General features: G+C 36.4%; 2 protein-coding genes across 2 annotated transcripts; one reads left to right on the forward strand and one right to left on the reverse strand.

The window, feature by feature from the left end:
- Positions 1-1432: 1432 nt before the first annotated feature.
- On the forward strand, positions 1433-8014 carry LOC115447613 (contactin). The gene is given in 6 exon segments (XM_030174757.2): positions 1433-1595; positions 1672-2427; positions 2430-3647; positions 3649-5109; positions 5552-5737; positions 6190-8014. Coding segments are annotated over 5 exon segments (3933 nt in total). The 5' UTR covers positions 1433-1595; positions 1672-1674; the 3' UTR covers positions 6505-8014.
- Positions 8015-9038: 1024 nt separating this feature from the next.
- LOC115447619 lies at positions 9039-13205 on the reverse strand. Its single transcript, XM_030174776.2, has 7 exons — positions 12853-13205; positions 12482-12686; positions 11987-12060; positions 11455-11532; positions 11210-11323; positions 10877-11002; positions 9039-10794 (listed from the first exon to the last, which is right to left on the reverse strand). The coding sequence occupies exons 1-7, from the start codon at positions 13021-13023 to the stop codon at positions 9094-9096; spliced, it is 2469 nt and encodes an 822-aa protein (XP_030030636.2). The 5' UTR covers positions 13024-13205; the 3' UTR covers positions 9039-9093.
- Positions 13206-14406: the final 1201 nt, after the last annotated feature.

Raw genomic sequence — 14406 nt, forward strand, 5'->3', positions numbered from 1 at the left:
TATCAAATATAATGCGGCCCAATTAGCAAGAAGTACTTAAGTACATAAAAGTCGTGTTATCTTTTAATTTTATGGAATAGAAGAGGATCGTTTATTGTGCGGTTAAGCGCCCGTATTATCTAATTCTGAGTTCCTAGTAGTCGTCGGCCAAGATACCGCTGAATCAGGAAGGATCAATTAATGGGGAAGCACTTGTGTAGTGCGAACTCCGGTTTATTCAACGGTTAGAAGTAGTGCTAAATAGCTGGAAATGATGTTTCTTTATATCGGGGCCAGAATCTAATTTGAGTTTTAGCGCTCTTAAAAGTGAGTACCTCCTTACCTACTATTATATGTAGTAAAATTGACTAAAATATAGTACGACTGAATATAATATAGTGGGTGGCAACCCTAAGTACCGGAGTATAATTGTACGCATAGCAAACATTAAAGAATTAGTGTTTGATATTTATAACGATTTTAGATGCTGTTTTCATATTCAAGGATGTCTCGTGAAAAATGAATTATTAATTAGATATCTTAAGTCTTAAATATTACCTTTTACCTATTTATTGTTATTGTAAACATGTGCGCAGAAGTCATTTTTCGAAATCCGGTGTCCTATAAAATAAATAAATAACATTATTGTAAAAGGTCAGATAAGTAAATTCAATATTTTCTGTTACAAATCGATTAATTGATTCCTAATACATGTACCATCCGACTCACATCACTATTTTCTTTCTTCCTGCGATATTGTTCCATTCATTCTCAGCTATTTTATACAGATTAAATACATGCAAAATAGAAATATTCGTCCCCAGAGCTATGGTTATACACGTTGTGAGCTTAGATTGTAAGGACTTCTCCGAATTGTATCATTGTATTACTTATATATATTAATATAGCCACTTCAATTGTGCTCATGGTTAATAACAACGACAATATGCTCCATTTTGCGAAATACCCATAAAACATTACTTTAAATATGATTATATTATATATGCAACAGAAATCCGTGGAATGAGACAGTCTGTAAGTCGAACCGTGCGGTGCCTTTTATAATAGATTTATGTTTCGTTCAGACATTACGCATATTGTTTGATTGTCTGTCTATGTTAGATTTTTTTTAATACTCATTAGTTATATTTGCCAAAAATATGTTTTTTATAATACAAGTAACAAATAATTATATTTAGGTATATGCAAATAACAATCAAAACTATTTATAAACTCTCATTTCACAGTAGTGTTGCGACTTGAATAGGTTATTGTGACTCGAGTCACTTAATTTTACTATTCACTCGAGTCATACTCGAGTTTTCGAGTCACTTTAGTTAAAAAATCTCACACGAGTTGCAAGTTTGCAATTACAATACTCGAGTACAAAGGGGCCAGTCGAGTGCGAGTTTTACAAATTCAATTGAGTGACTCGAATGAAAATAGGGCTCGAGTCGCATCACTATTTCGCAGTTCTTATAGTTCACACGAACTTGTCAGTTAAGTTTACAAAATTTGGGCGAGGCTGGCTTTTCCTCCGGTGTTTGTCATCTTAAACGTTTTTATTATAATTAAAAGCCATTTTTGAAATAAAGCCGTAATGTACGTACACTGAGGTAGGTTAGCACTAAATTATGTTTAATATGCGCATATGAAGAATGTAGTTAATATGACAAGTGTTATTATTTACAGAAAATGAAGTTTTCATTGTTATTACTCGCGGTAACAAGTTGTGTGAAGACTCAGCTCCCAGACTCCGGTACTTACAATCCGAATTACCCACTGCAATATCCGGACATTGGACAAAATGTGTCACAGTACCGTCCAAACCAGCAAGTACCTTACGGTAGTTTTCCTGTAAACGGTAATGAAGTACAAAGTCAAAGTTCGTTTTACCAGGACAGTAAATACAACAGTGACGGTTTCAATGATGACGACAATGATGTAGATGATACGGCTAGTTACTACGCAGGCCTGGACTATGAAGAGAGGTATAAGTGCCCACCTAACTGGATACGTTATAGAGAGTCTTGCTATCGTTTCACGAAATCGCCCGACCGGCCGAGAAACGAAGCACGTAAAATCTGTCAAGCCTATGAGGCAGATTTGGCTGCCGTTAACACAGCTGAAGAACATGGCTTCATTATTACTAATTTGATGAAATTAGACCCACAGAAGGGGTCATGGTACATTGGAGCGCATCAACAATCTCCAGGATACTGGGCCAATGATGTTGATGGTTCACAGTTAACAGGGCTGGATAATGCATTTTTTGATGACCGTCAGTTAACCTACACAAGTTACAATCTAATCCCTCGGGATTACTTAGTCTATAGATTCTCGCATAAGGAAGGTCGTTGGGGACTAGCTCCTGTTGAGGGCACACAGTACTACCACTTTATATGTGAAGGACAAATACAGAGACTTCACTATCTTATTGAAGAAGAAAAAGATCATTTACTTATGGATTGGAGACATATGATCCGGAGAGAATTCCTAGAGGGCCATATTTTATTAAAGAACCTGTGGATACAATATATGATCCACTGAGAAACTACCATGTCCAATTGACTTGTATGGCAGGGGGCTACCCCACACCAGTGTACAGATGGTTTAGAGAAGATTATCAAGTTGACAATCCTGTGTTTACAGAAATAGATCCCTTAAAAGAGTCAAGATTTATTGTTAGTGGAGGAACTTTAATGATATACAACCCTGACACAGAAAAAGATAATTCAAAATATCATTGTACTGCAACAAATAAGTTTGGCACAATTAGGTCAGAATCAGTGAGATTGTCATTTGGATTTATAAGACAGTTCAACCAGAAAAGGCCAATAGAAAGTGGAAACCAGTATTGGGGTAAAGTGATATATTGTGATCCACCATCTTACTACCCTGCTGTGAATTTCATGTGGGCTCGGGGGTACTTCCCTAACCTTGTGGAGGAAGACAAGCGTGTCTTTGTGTCAAATGATGGAGGTCTTTACTTTTCAGCTTTAGAAACAATTGACAGAGGAAATTACAGTTGTAATGTGATGAGTAAAGTATCTGATGCAGGTAGAAATGGACCTTTCTTTCCTCTATTAGTTTACCCACATTCTGATTATCAACAACTGAAATTCCCAAACAATTTCCCTAAAGTGTTTCCTGAAGCACCTGTAGTGGGACAAGAGGTCAGATTAGAATGTGTTACATTTGGCTACCCAGTGCCATCTTACAATTGGACCAGAAAAAACAGTCCTATACCAAAGAAGGCACGTCTCAGTAATTTTGATAGAGTGATGACAATACCAAATGTGGGTGTTGAAGATGAAGGTGAATATATTTGTGATGTCCGTAATGACAGGGCCCATATCACTAACAGCGTCTTCCTTAAAGTGCAGGCTGAGCCGAACTTCACCATACCTTTAGCAAATAAGCATATGGACAACAATGGAGAGTTGCATTGGAATTGTGAGGCTTTTGGCATTCCTGATGTAAACTACACATGGTGGAAAAATGGTAAAAAATTGGACATGGAAACATTGGAACCAGAATACAGGGATCGTTATATAATACAAGATAATGTATTGATAATAAAATATTTGGATCCAACAATAGACCCTGGCATGTATCAGTGTGAGGCTAAAAATCAACTGAAAGCTAGTTATTCAACAGGACAGTTCGCGAGTGTTGTCTTTGAAACCATCATTTAAAAAACGTCCTCTTGAATCAGAGACATATGGTTCAGATGGAGGTAATGTAACATTAAAATGTAACCCTGAGGCTGCGCCAAAACCAACATTTACTTGGAAGAAAGACAATGTCATTATAGGAGCTGGTGGTAAAAGATTCATAACAGATAATGGGAACCTCATCATACGACAGCTGTCTAGAGATGACGAAGGTGTTTACACTTGTGTAGCCAAAAACCAATACGGTACAGACGAAAGCAGAGGCCGCCTTATCGTGCTGCGTGCTCCAAGGTTTATCGAGAGATTGCCGCCGCGCATCACGACACAAGTCAATCAAAACGTATTTTTACACTGCAATGCAGAAGTAGACCCTATATTGGACACAGCATACTTGTGGAATCATAATGGCATTCGTATGAAAGAAGCCACCGACCTATACGCTGATAAGAGAATCAAAATTGAAGGAGGCGAGTTAACGATTTACAACGTTAGTTTGTCCGATGTGGGCGATTATGAATGTGTCGTTAAATCTGCAATAGGTAGAATTTCTTCTCACACACAACTGCGGATTGAGGGCCCGCCGGGATCTCCAGGTGGTCTACAAATCCTCAACATTCAAAGATCTTCCGTTACTCTCGAATGGACGGACAGTAATTCGAATGGTCATCCTATTACTGGGTATGTGGTTACAGGACGTACCCACTGGAACTCGACGTGGTACGTTATATCTGACAACGTGGAAAATGTGATGGAAGTCGACAGGTATAACGGAAGGAAGCAAGCTACAATAACCACAACGTTGATGCCTTGGGCTGTCTACGAGTTCCGTGTTCAAGCTGTTAACGTTTTGGGTGCTGGTAAGCCGTCGGCGCCAAGTCCTCAATTCTCTACAACATCTGATAAGCCGTACCAGGCGCCGTTCAACGTCGGCGGCGGCGGTGGGAAGACCGGTGACCTTACCATTACCTGGCAACCATTACCGCCATCATTACAGAACGGACCTGGTATACATTACAAGATATTTTGGCGACGCAACGGATCTGAGGTCGAATTCCAATCGCAAGTCCTCAAAAAACATGGGAATATCGGGACGTACGTTGTTCATATATCGCCAACGTATTTCTACACACCTTACGATGTCAAAGTGCAGGCTATTAATGATAACGGCGCCGGGCCTGAGAGCGAGGTGGTGACCATATATTCGGCTGAGGACATGCCGCAAGTGGCACCGCAGCTCGTGTACGCTCGCTCCTTCAACTCCACGGCCCTCAACGTCACGTGGAATCCTATCGACCAGTCTCGCGAGAGACTCCGAGGAAAGCTCATCGGCCATCGTCTGAAGTATTGGAAGCAAATGAACAAGGAGGAGGAATGCATCTATTACTTGTCAAGGACCACGCGCAACTGGGCACTTATTGTGGGCTTGCAGCCGGATACATATTATTTTGTTAAGGTAAATGCATTCGTCATGTTTATATTTATACTCTACATTACAGTCATCATCACAGACATCTAGTGGGTAGCTCTATTTGTTAATAGTGCAATAATAAAAATTATCTACATTTTAAATAATTCAATGACTTTTATATTGTTTTGTCAACAGATCCAACTAACAATTTTACTAGAATGTTTAAATAAATTATCAAGTGCGAGTATTTCTCACGAATCCAGCATTCCCTTATTTACTTTGTTATTATTGGCTAAGTCTCATAAGTTATTGAATTTATCACTTTTAATTTTGTAAAAAGCCTGTCCGCCATCTTTTAGGTTCCAAAAGCAGATTCTTTAACGTTTGGCGAGATAAAGAAAGCCTTAGTAATTATTAGTAATATACAGATCTGTTGATACTGGATATCCTTTGAGTACGCAAGTGTTAAATGCTAAAAATGGTTCAGGTAATGGCGTTCAACTCTGCGGGCGAAGGTCCAGAGAGCGAGCGCTTCTTGGAGCGTACATTCCGCAAGGCTCCCCAAAAACCACCAGCGTCCGTCAATGTGTGGGCACACGACCCCAGCACCGTCCGCGTCGTGTGGCGCTACGTACAACCCACCGATGAGGAGGAACCTCTCCTCGGGTACAAGGTGCGTGTTACAATACAAAGGAAATATTTATTAGGCTCAATAATACAGTAGAAGAGGTCCGTGCTCAGTGGACATTATAATATATTATGTCTAGTATTATAATATAGGGTTGCAAATAAATATACAAAAATCCTAGAGGGGTACGTAACATGCATCCCATGATACTGCCGAATATGTTCGAGCACAATGCCGGAATAGGTGTATCTGGCTTTCAATTACCCAATTATAAATGTTACTCATAGGAATTGGTAATTTATATTTGATTGTCTTTCATGCAAAAGTTTGATCTTTCTACACGGGAGTTCTATTTACACATTTGATACTCACTTTGTGGTTGTGGTTTTGTTTTAAATGGACCATAAAGGATTAAATTAATACATTATTTGCTATATTTGTTATCTTTGGTGTTACATTTTACAATTGTATAAGAAATATTTGTACAAAATTTTCAGGTGCGCGTATGGGAGATAGACCAAGACATGAGCACCGCAAACGACACAATAGTCTTGGTGGAGAACAAACTGGAAGCGTACGTGGGTAATATGACGCCAGGCAAGTCTTACAACCTGCGAGTGCTGGCTTATTCTAATGGTGGCGACGGGCGCATGTCCTCGCCCGCTATCACCTTCCAAATGGGCGACTACCACTCCGACGCCAATGGATACTACGCCAGGGACGCGGCCCACAAAGAAAGTATATCGCTACTATTATTGCTAGTGACTGTCTTAATACCGTCCTGCCGTGTCTGGATGTTATCACGTGTATGAATTGTAATAGTCGGGTCACTTATCGCATTACAATTCATACAATGTCACATTGATTGTAATGTTTTCAAACTGCAGCTTTAGTGATTAGTCTATTTTTATAACTTTGTTTATAAGAATATTAAAATAGTGATGTGCACTTCACAAATAACTCACATTCCGTTCCGGCTGGTATTAGTTTTAGTGTTTGTGTATGAGCCATTTTGCTGTGCAACTTGAGTAGCTATTTTTCCAATACTCTTTTGTTAGATGTACATTATTTCTATAATTTTTTTACTAACCTTATTGAGACTTTTAGGTTCCCTTATAGGTTTTTTCCATTTTATACTGTTAGTATTAGCAAATTCTTCTTTCCATTGTCTAAAATGATATTTTTTATATTTTTATATATACTTAGATATAGTATGTCAAATATCGTTGACAATAAGTAATATAGAAATGCATTTTAGCATGTATGCAATAAGCTATAAGTATACAGAATGTGAACTTGTGTTTATCGAAATATACTATAGCATTGCAACATGTTTAAATGTAAGTAATATTTAAGCTTTAGTATTCTACGAATTAGTGATAATCTAATATTTTAATATTACGAGCTCATATCACTGTAGGAATCTCGTAAGTTATAAGTCTTTGGAACATTGACATAATTTACAATCCGAGCCATTTTAACAATCTGATTTTATTTATATATTTTTATTTTTTTACACAATTTATATGGTACAAAAAGAAGCAACGCATTGTGCAATCTTATTGTTTTGTACATTTTTACATTTGTATATTTGTGAGAATGTTTTGCGGAAAAGTAGGTATTGCGTATGATAAGGGTGTAGATAATATTTAATAACAGTTTGTCGTTTTGACTAAAATGTCGTACCTTGAGAATGAAAATTACCTAACTCAAAATTTTGCAAAAGTGACTTATCAAGACATAAGTTTTAAAACTAGCTTTATTCTGATATATCAGTAAAGAATTGACACAGGTCAGAAACATATCATTTTCTCGCATGAAAGTGTCCACAATCCATACAATTTCAATTAAAAAAACAGTAAGCATAAAACTCAGGTCAAAAACGTTATATAGATTTTCCAAACAAAAAACCATATTACTGGGTTATGTCACTTCAATTCTAAAGGTACGATTTGTATAGAAAAAAAGTAATATATTTATTATCACAGTGTCTCTCTAATATACTCATCACATTTTCACTTCATTTTACAAGCTAATTTACTATCTATTTATTTCGTATTTGATCAATAAAACACCCTCTCTCAATTATTTTGAAATCGCATTGTTTTGGTGAATTATTTAATTTTTGACTCATAGTAAGTATAACAATAAATTGCAGATTTACAAACATTGTTTTTTATACGTCACAGCTGGTATTTTAATATTTCGTCGTTAATCATAAGATACACGTAGTTTTCGTCACATTTTGAAAATAGAAAAATGAAATGCCTTATATTATAATGTTAAATACTTTGTAACGTTTTCAGTAAAATGATAATAAGACGAAGTTTTTTATTTAAACATTTTGTAATCAACCTATTTGTACTTTACATCTGTAATAGCTGTGTATTATTGTTGAGTATTTACACATACATCTATGTGTGGAAAAAATACGGTGAGGTTTGGACTAATACATATATTCAAGGGATGTTGCAGAAAGGGGGTGTCATTAATTTAACTCGACATACAATTACTCAATTTATAAAATAGTCGGTTATCATTTTAAGTCAGCCCGACGCCCCTAGGGCCCAAACCAATAAACTCGCATTAAAATTATAACGACTAGTGGAAGACGGAAATTGTGCGATTTTTTGTTTATTCTTTTAATTAATTTTATATACTTAGTTACAAGATTTGAAATCTTACCTCAGCCGTATTCAACTTTTTTTATATGGGTCAAAAAGAAATTTTATCCTCAGGTCATTAAAGTAAGTTCATTGACCTATTTGGGGGTGTGAAAACGTAACTAAATAATTTTGTTCTTATAAGAACAGTATCAGTACAGTTCAAGTGATATTGAAAAAAGTTTATTTTAGTAAAATTTTTGAAGTCTGGTGGTTCACTTGCGAAAACCCTATACTCAACCTGCTGTCTATCTGTTCATTATAAAAATGGCTTGATAAATAATAGCGGAGAGAGACGACTGATATACAACGTTTTTAATCTGATTTGACTTCAGAGAGAAGTGTAATAAAACAGCAATTGCATTTGATGGATCTGAAAATAGTTTTTAAAATTATTGGAGAGCAACAGGAATATAAAACAATAAAATCAAATGTGAAAAAATAATTGCCAAAATAGATGAATTGGTTATTAGACAAATGTGCAATAGGTGAAACGTATATCACTATATTTGAATGTCGCCTTTGAAATATTGTTTTAATTTTACTTTTATGTGTGTTTGTTGTTGTTGTTACTTAACGAATAGAATACATTAGATTTTGTTAAAAATATTGCTGAATCAAAAGCTTACGATCATAAAATAATACAGCTAAAAGGAAAATATAGAATGAAACATATTTAAACATTTAAGCTAATTATAATTATATTAACAAAACCATTGACCATTTAAACATGCGTAATTAATTTAAATTTATTTTGTGTTTAACCTTACGTTTTAAACATTTAGCGTCTACATTCTCTAATAGATCTACGTCTATGGACTTTTTCCGCTTCAGTAAGTTGCAATCTTCATTCGCTTCCATTTGTTTTAAAGGTAATAATCCTACTGCATAGGGTATATCATTCCCTTTGTCTTCCAAGTCTTCTGAATTTGTAACAGGTTTTTCGGTTTCTTTTTTGCCATGTTCATTAACATCCATATCGCAACTCTCCCATTGTTGTGGGTTGGTATTCACCGGGTCCGTCAAGTCTATTATAGGAGTAGAAAACTTAGATTCTCTTACTATATCTGTTTGTCCTTCTGTGGTAAATGTTTCTTTATTTTCAGTCTTATTATTTTCAATGTCGTCCTTATTGTCAATGTCAAAACTATCCCACTGTAGTCCACTAGAGGTAATAGAGGTAGATAGATCATTATTCCCCTTATCAGAAAGTAATTGTTTGCTGATGTCCTGGAATACAGACCCGACATTAAATTCTTGCATGTTTGATTCAGAAGTACTATTGTTTGCTTTTTGAATAAGATTTTCACTATTTTGCGCCACATTTATCTTATTTTCCATATTTATTAAATCTTTTATTATATCGTCTCTTTCCTTACTTCTTCTTTCGTCAAATTGACTTCCTCCTTCGTATGAGCCTTCGTCATTTCGCTTCGGAGTAGCCATCAGACATTCTAGAGATTCCTCTTTAAAGTCGTTTGGTTGGGGAAGTTGCAGGCCAAAGTCATAACAGTCCTCGCTTCGTCTTAAATCGTCAGTGTTTAGGGAATTATACTGTTCTGTTAGGTTTTCACCCAAATGTGAGATTTTGGTATCGAGCAATGACATGTTAAAGCTTGTATCCAACGTGGTACTTGCAGGGCATAATTGTTCAATTACTTGTGCATCATTTAACTGCTGATCTTCGTAATACTTTTTCACATCATCGGTCATCGATTTTGTAAAGAATTGCATGTCGCCATCGATGCATGAAAAATCGGCAGCATTCACAGGATCCATTGAGCTGTTAGTATCTCGGAGAGGAGGATCTAAGACCACATAGTTTTGCTGGTCCGCAAAACTTTCTAAGTTGTCAGGCAGTATCGAATTTAAACTGTTGATGGGATCTTGGCGACTGAACTGCGAAGGGTCTTTGTCATATTCATTTGTCGATGGGAAAACTTTATTCCCTAGGAGCATTTCACCACGTTCAATAGATTTCGACAGGTCGTCGATACTTTTGATTTCGCTCGGATCGGAGACCTTTTCTATGATGTTTGGTTGTTCGATTACTTCGTACTGAATTTCGCTGCTTTGTACCATATCCAATAATACTTGCTCGTTGACATTTATGTATGAGCCGTCACCGGATTCGAAGAGTATAGGCAAATCTGTGGGTAGTCCGGCATTCTTCAACGCGTTAACGTATTGAGACATAGCAGTGCTGATACCGGTGGACGCAGTTTCAGAAGTGGTAGTGTTTGTTGGCGGATAGTTTGATGTAATTGGGTCAATGCCAGTAGATTCCTTGGAGTATGGATTGGTCGGATCCAGCACATTGGAGGAGACCGTCTGGTCCATGTACATGAGGTCGTTGTCGATGTTCATATAGTTGGATGAGGATTCAGGCCCGCATATACTGTTGACAGCTTGCGATAGAGTTACTCTATCCATGTAATCCTGGAAAGAAATACAGTTTCAATGATCGAGTTATATGTAAAATTACTAATATATCGTAAATATATATTAATTTATCAATTACCTGCATATGTCGACTTTGTAAATGCTTCAAATGATGAATAGCTTTGCGCGAGTCTTGCTCGCGACGTTGTAGAGCGCGCTCCGCAGCACGTCCCAGCGATCCAGGACCCTCCCAGCCTCCCGACCTCTGCAATATTCAAATTCTTTAATTTACCTAATTTAGGTAAATTGAAAAGACATTTTACTTGCAGAGTTGTACAGTATAATCGCAATCGTTTCCTTTGTCCCTCGACTTAAAGTAAAGTGACTACATTATCAATAATATGTTGAATTAATATACCTTCGACCAAGGACCACGCATTAACCTGTTAACATATTATGGATAGGTACATACCCTGACACTGGGCCTGCCGCGGCGAGGTTTCATCGCTCGCGGCCCGTCGCCGTAGTCCAGGGTGTTGACTCCGCCACCATTCTCTATGTCAAACGGTATTCGCACCACCATGTCCTATAATTATAGTTTCAATTATGACTAATCTTATGGCTGACCCTTAAACCAACTATGTATGTCCAAAAATATTTACTAAAATAAAATATTTAAAAGTGGTTGTTTTTAAGTTGAATACATAACTCGTATACCTTATTAGTCCTGCAATGGTTGTCGGTCTGACTGGTGCTCGTTGCCGGAGCAAGTTGCGGCGGCTTCGGGCCACCCTCCTTATTAAATGAACAGACTCATAATTCAGCTAGCTTTTATGTTAAATTACTTGAGATTGTATAATTCAAACAATGGTTTGAGAACAATCGAGACGTTCGCAAAGATACATTATTTTCCCCAGGAAATTAATTTATTATTATATGAAGCCAAAATCCAAATCCACTCTGCTTAATAAATGCCCTCGCAATGTTTATTTCCGCGTCTATGAAGCATTTTAATTGCACAGTTGCCCAGTTTTAAGAACATTGTAGATTACTATCACATTCAGAGACGTCTCTGAGTGCGGGAAGTTGGCATCTAATGTCTTAATGTGACCAGCGCAGTGTAGTACCGGCCACCCGCATGGTTCATTTGTAAATGAAAATACGGGTAGTATTGTTACTATTTGTGGGCATGCTAGTCGCATCGTTTGCTCTCCGCATTCTGTTCTTTAAAAAAGGTAGGTCGAGTTACCTGCACGTGCAAGTCGATAAAAGATTGCGGCGGTCGATTTATGACAACAGGTGGGGTAAAAACCAGCGTCTCGCCTGGAAAATAATGACGATCCTGATTGGCCATATTATACTTTATAACACTGTGAATAGGTTCGTTAAAGTCAAATTTAGGTCATTAATATACATTTGTATTTTATTAGATAATTTTTCTTTCTTTTTTATTGCTTATTACTAAACCTTATCTGTCTACTCGCTAAAGAACTGTACCAGCGTGGGTGACTCGCTTGGAGTGCTGGAAAACTAAAATATTTTCACTGGATATGATAGCATCTTATTTTATCTGATAAAAAGTTTAATGGTGATAATAGATACGCAAGTACCTATATCTTGTGTCTCATTATGTAAAGGTAAGACATGCCTGTTGGTCAACAGTACACCTATTATCTAAGATAAGTTTAGACTAGCAAGTTCTTGCAGCAATATATTGCTGCTAGCTATAATAATGACATCTTACTATCATTAGTAATGCCAAGCCCCTCTTTGTTGACTTTTGATAATCCCTTAATCTTCAAGAACTGCGCCGCTGCTACCAACTCGTCCAAATTCTCTTCCAAACATTGAGTTTTACCGCAATACATAAATTCCACAAGGCATTTCAACACACTGAATCGCATCTTTAATATAATTAATGGTTCGCCGGTCTGTTTTTGAAGAACCTCCTAGAAGTTTAAAAATATATACTTATACCTATTGCACTTACGTGAGATATGATGTTGATAGACACTTCTGTATTTATACTAACTATTTAGTCTAAAAGATGACTACTCTTTTTCTAGCCTTTCTATTTGCAAAAGAAATATTAATATTGATATGTAACAAGTTTACCTGAAAATAAGCGCTACTAGCTGCCAGTACAGTTTTGTGAACACGCAGAGTGTGCGAACTACACATAAGCGTCATATCCACCAGTGATTGCATTTGCAATAATGTACCAAATCTCGACATCAGGTGTTCAGAGTAATCCTCGTAATGTAAGCTATATCGTATGGGAGCCATTATCGAATATTTACAATTCGTCACAAAATACAATTATTTTTGCGATCTGACATTATATGATATTTTAAAACAAATGAATAGCGATAATAAAGGAGTTGGTCTAGGACAGCGATAATGAACCTTTAATGATAAATATCGTTAAAAAAAACGCTACGTGTAGTCCAGGGCCGATTGACGGCGCCCCTTTTGGCTTCTATTGTTGACTTTTTTGGCCCTATCTATATTTTTGTAGGCAAAAGCAATGCCCACTAACGTTCCTTATGACATTTAAAAAAAACTATATCTGATAAAATTTAACAATAATATAGGTATGATTTTTAGTACATACAGGCAGTCATTCTCAATTATTATTGGGGTGTCCAGATTATTTTTCTGCGTGCCATTGGTTGGCATCCCTAGTCTAGAGATATCAGGCTCAGATTTAATTTTGAATAAAAAAAATAATAAAGAGTATTTATAGATATCTAAGAGACCATAAATAGTAGATAAAGCCCACTAAAACCAATAATATCTTGCTTCAAAATGGTACCCCGTCTGAACATTAATTCTCGTATCTTTTGAAAGATACTCAAGAGACGATTATTGCTGGCAAAAAAATGTGTGCGATTATGGCAACCAATAATTGCCTCGTCGTAATGAGGCTTAACCTTCGCAACGTAAAAATTCGTTCTTATTTATAATATTTTGCATAGAAGTGCATTCGTTAGAGATGGGCCACATGGGGCGGATCGATGATGCGATTCGTGAGCCACTGCTATGCGACCCGTTTACGGGCCGCTATTCTTCCAATTTTGCCGTTTTAGTGACTTTATAGTTAAAACTAGAGAATTGTTAAACCTTTTGAGCAAGTAACATTCTTAATGATTTTTTATAAGTTATGTTTATGAAAATGTTACATTGAAATAAAATACGTTGAGTACACGTTTCTACGTGAATTTTTCTGTGCTGTAATTCGCCGGGCTGCAAAAAGCGACACCGGTAAACAGCAGATATCGAATTATCTGCCAGCAGGTATTTTCGCATTTTGAAGCCGGCAAGTAACGATAAAATATAATACCATGTATTTGCACGTTTGTAAATTGGCTAGTATTTGTCATTTACGCATAGTGTATGCAAACGTCTTAATTAGGTTAATTCCGAATCTTCAGATTTCGCGTGTTATTGGCATACTTATCTTTTTTTTGTATTAAGTATCCAATCCAATTTATTTTGTTTGGTTTGTTTGCTATTTATTTTTTTTTATTATAATATCTATTTAATATCATTGATTGATTGACGATTGCGTGCCAATATTTCGATTTTAGGATATTATTATTTTTTTATTATTATTATTACAGCAAGGGGTAAGTTATTACAATACGTTTATTAAAAATCAAAAATAAT

The sequence above is a fragment of the Manduca sexta genome, chromosome 20, assembly GCF_014839805.1.
Source record: "Manduca sexta isolate Smith_Timp_Sample1 chromosome 20, JHU_Msex_v1.0, whole genome shotgun sequence".
In the NCBI taxonomy this organism is placed as follows: domain Eukaryota; kingdom Metazoa; phylum Arthropoda; class Insecta; order Lepidoptera; family Sphingidae; genus Manduca; species Manduca sexta.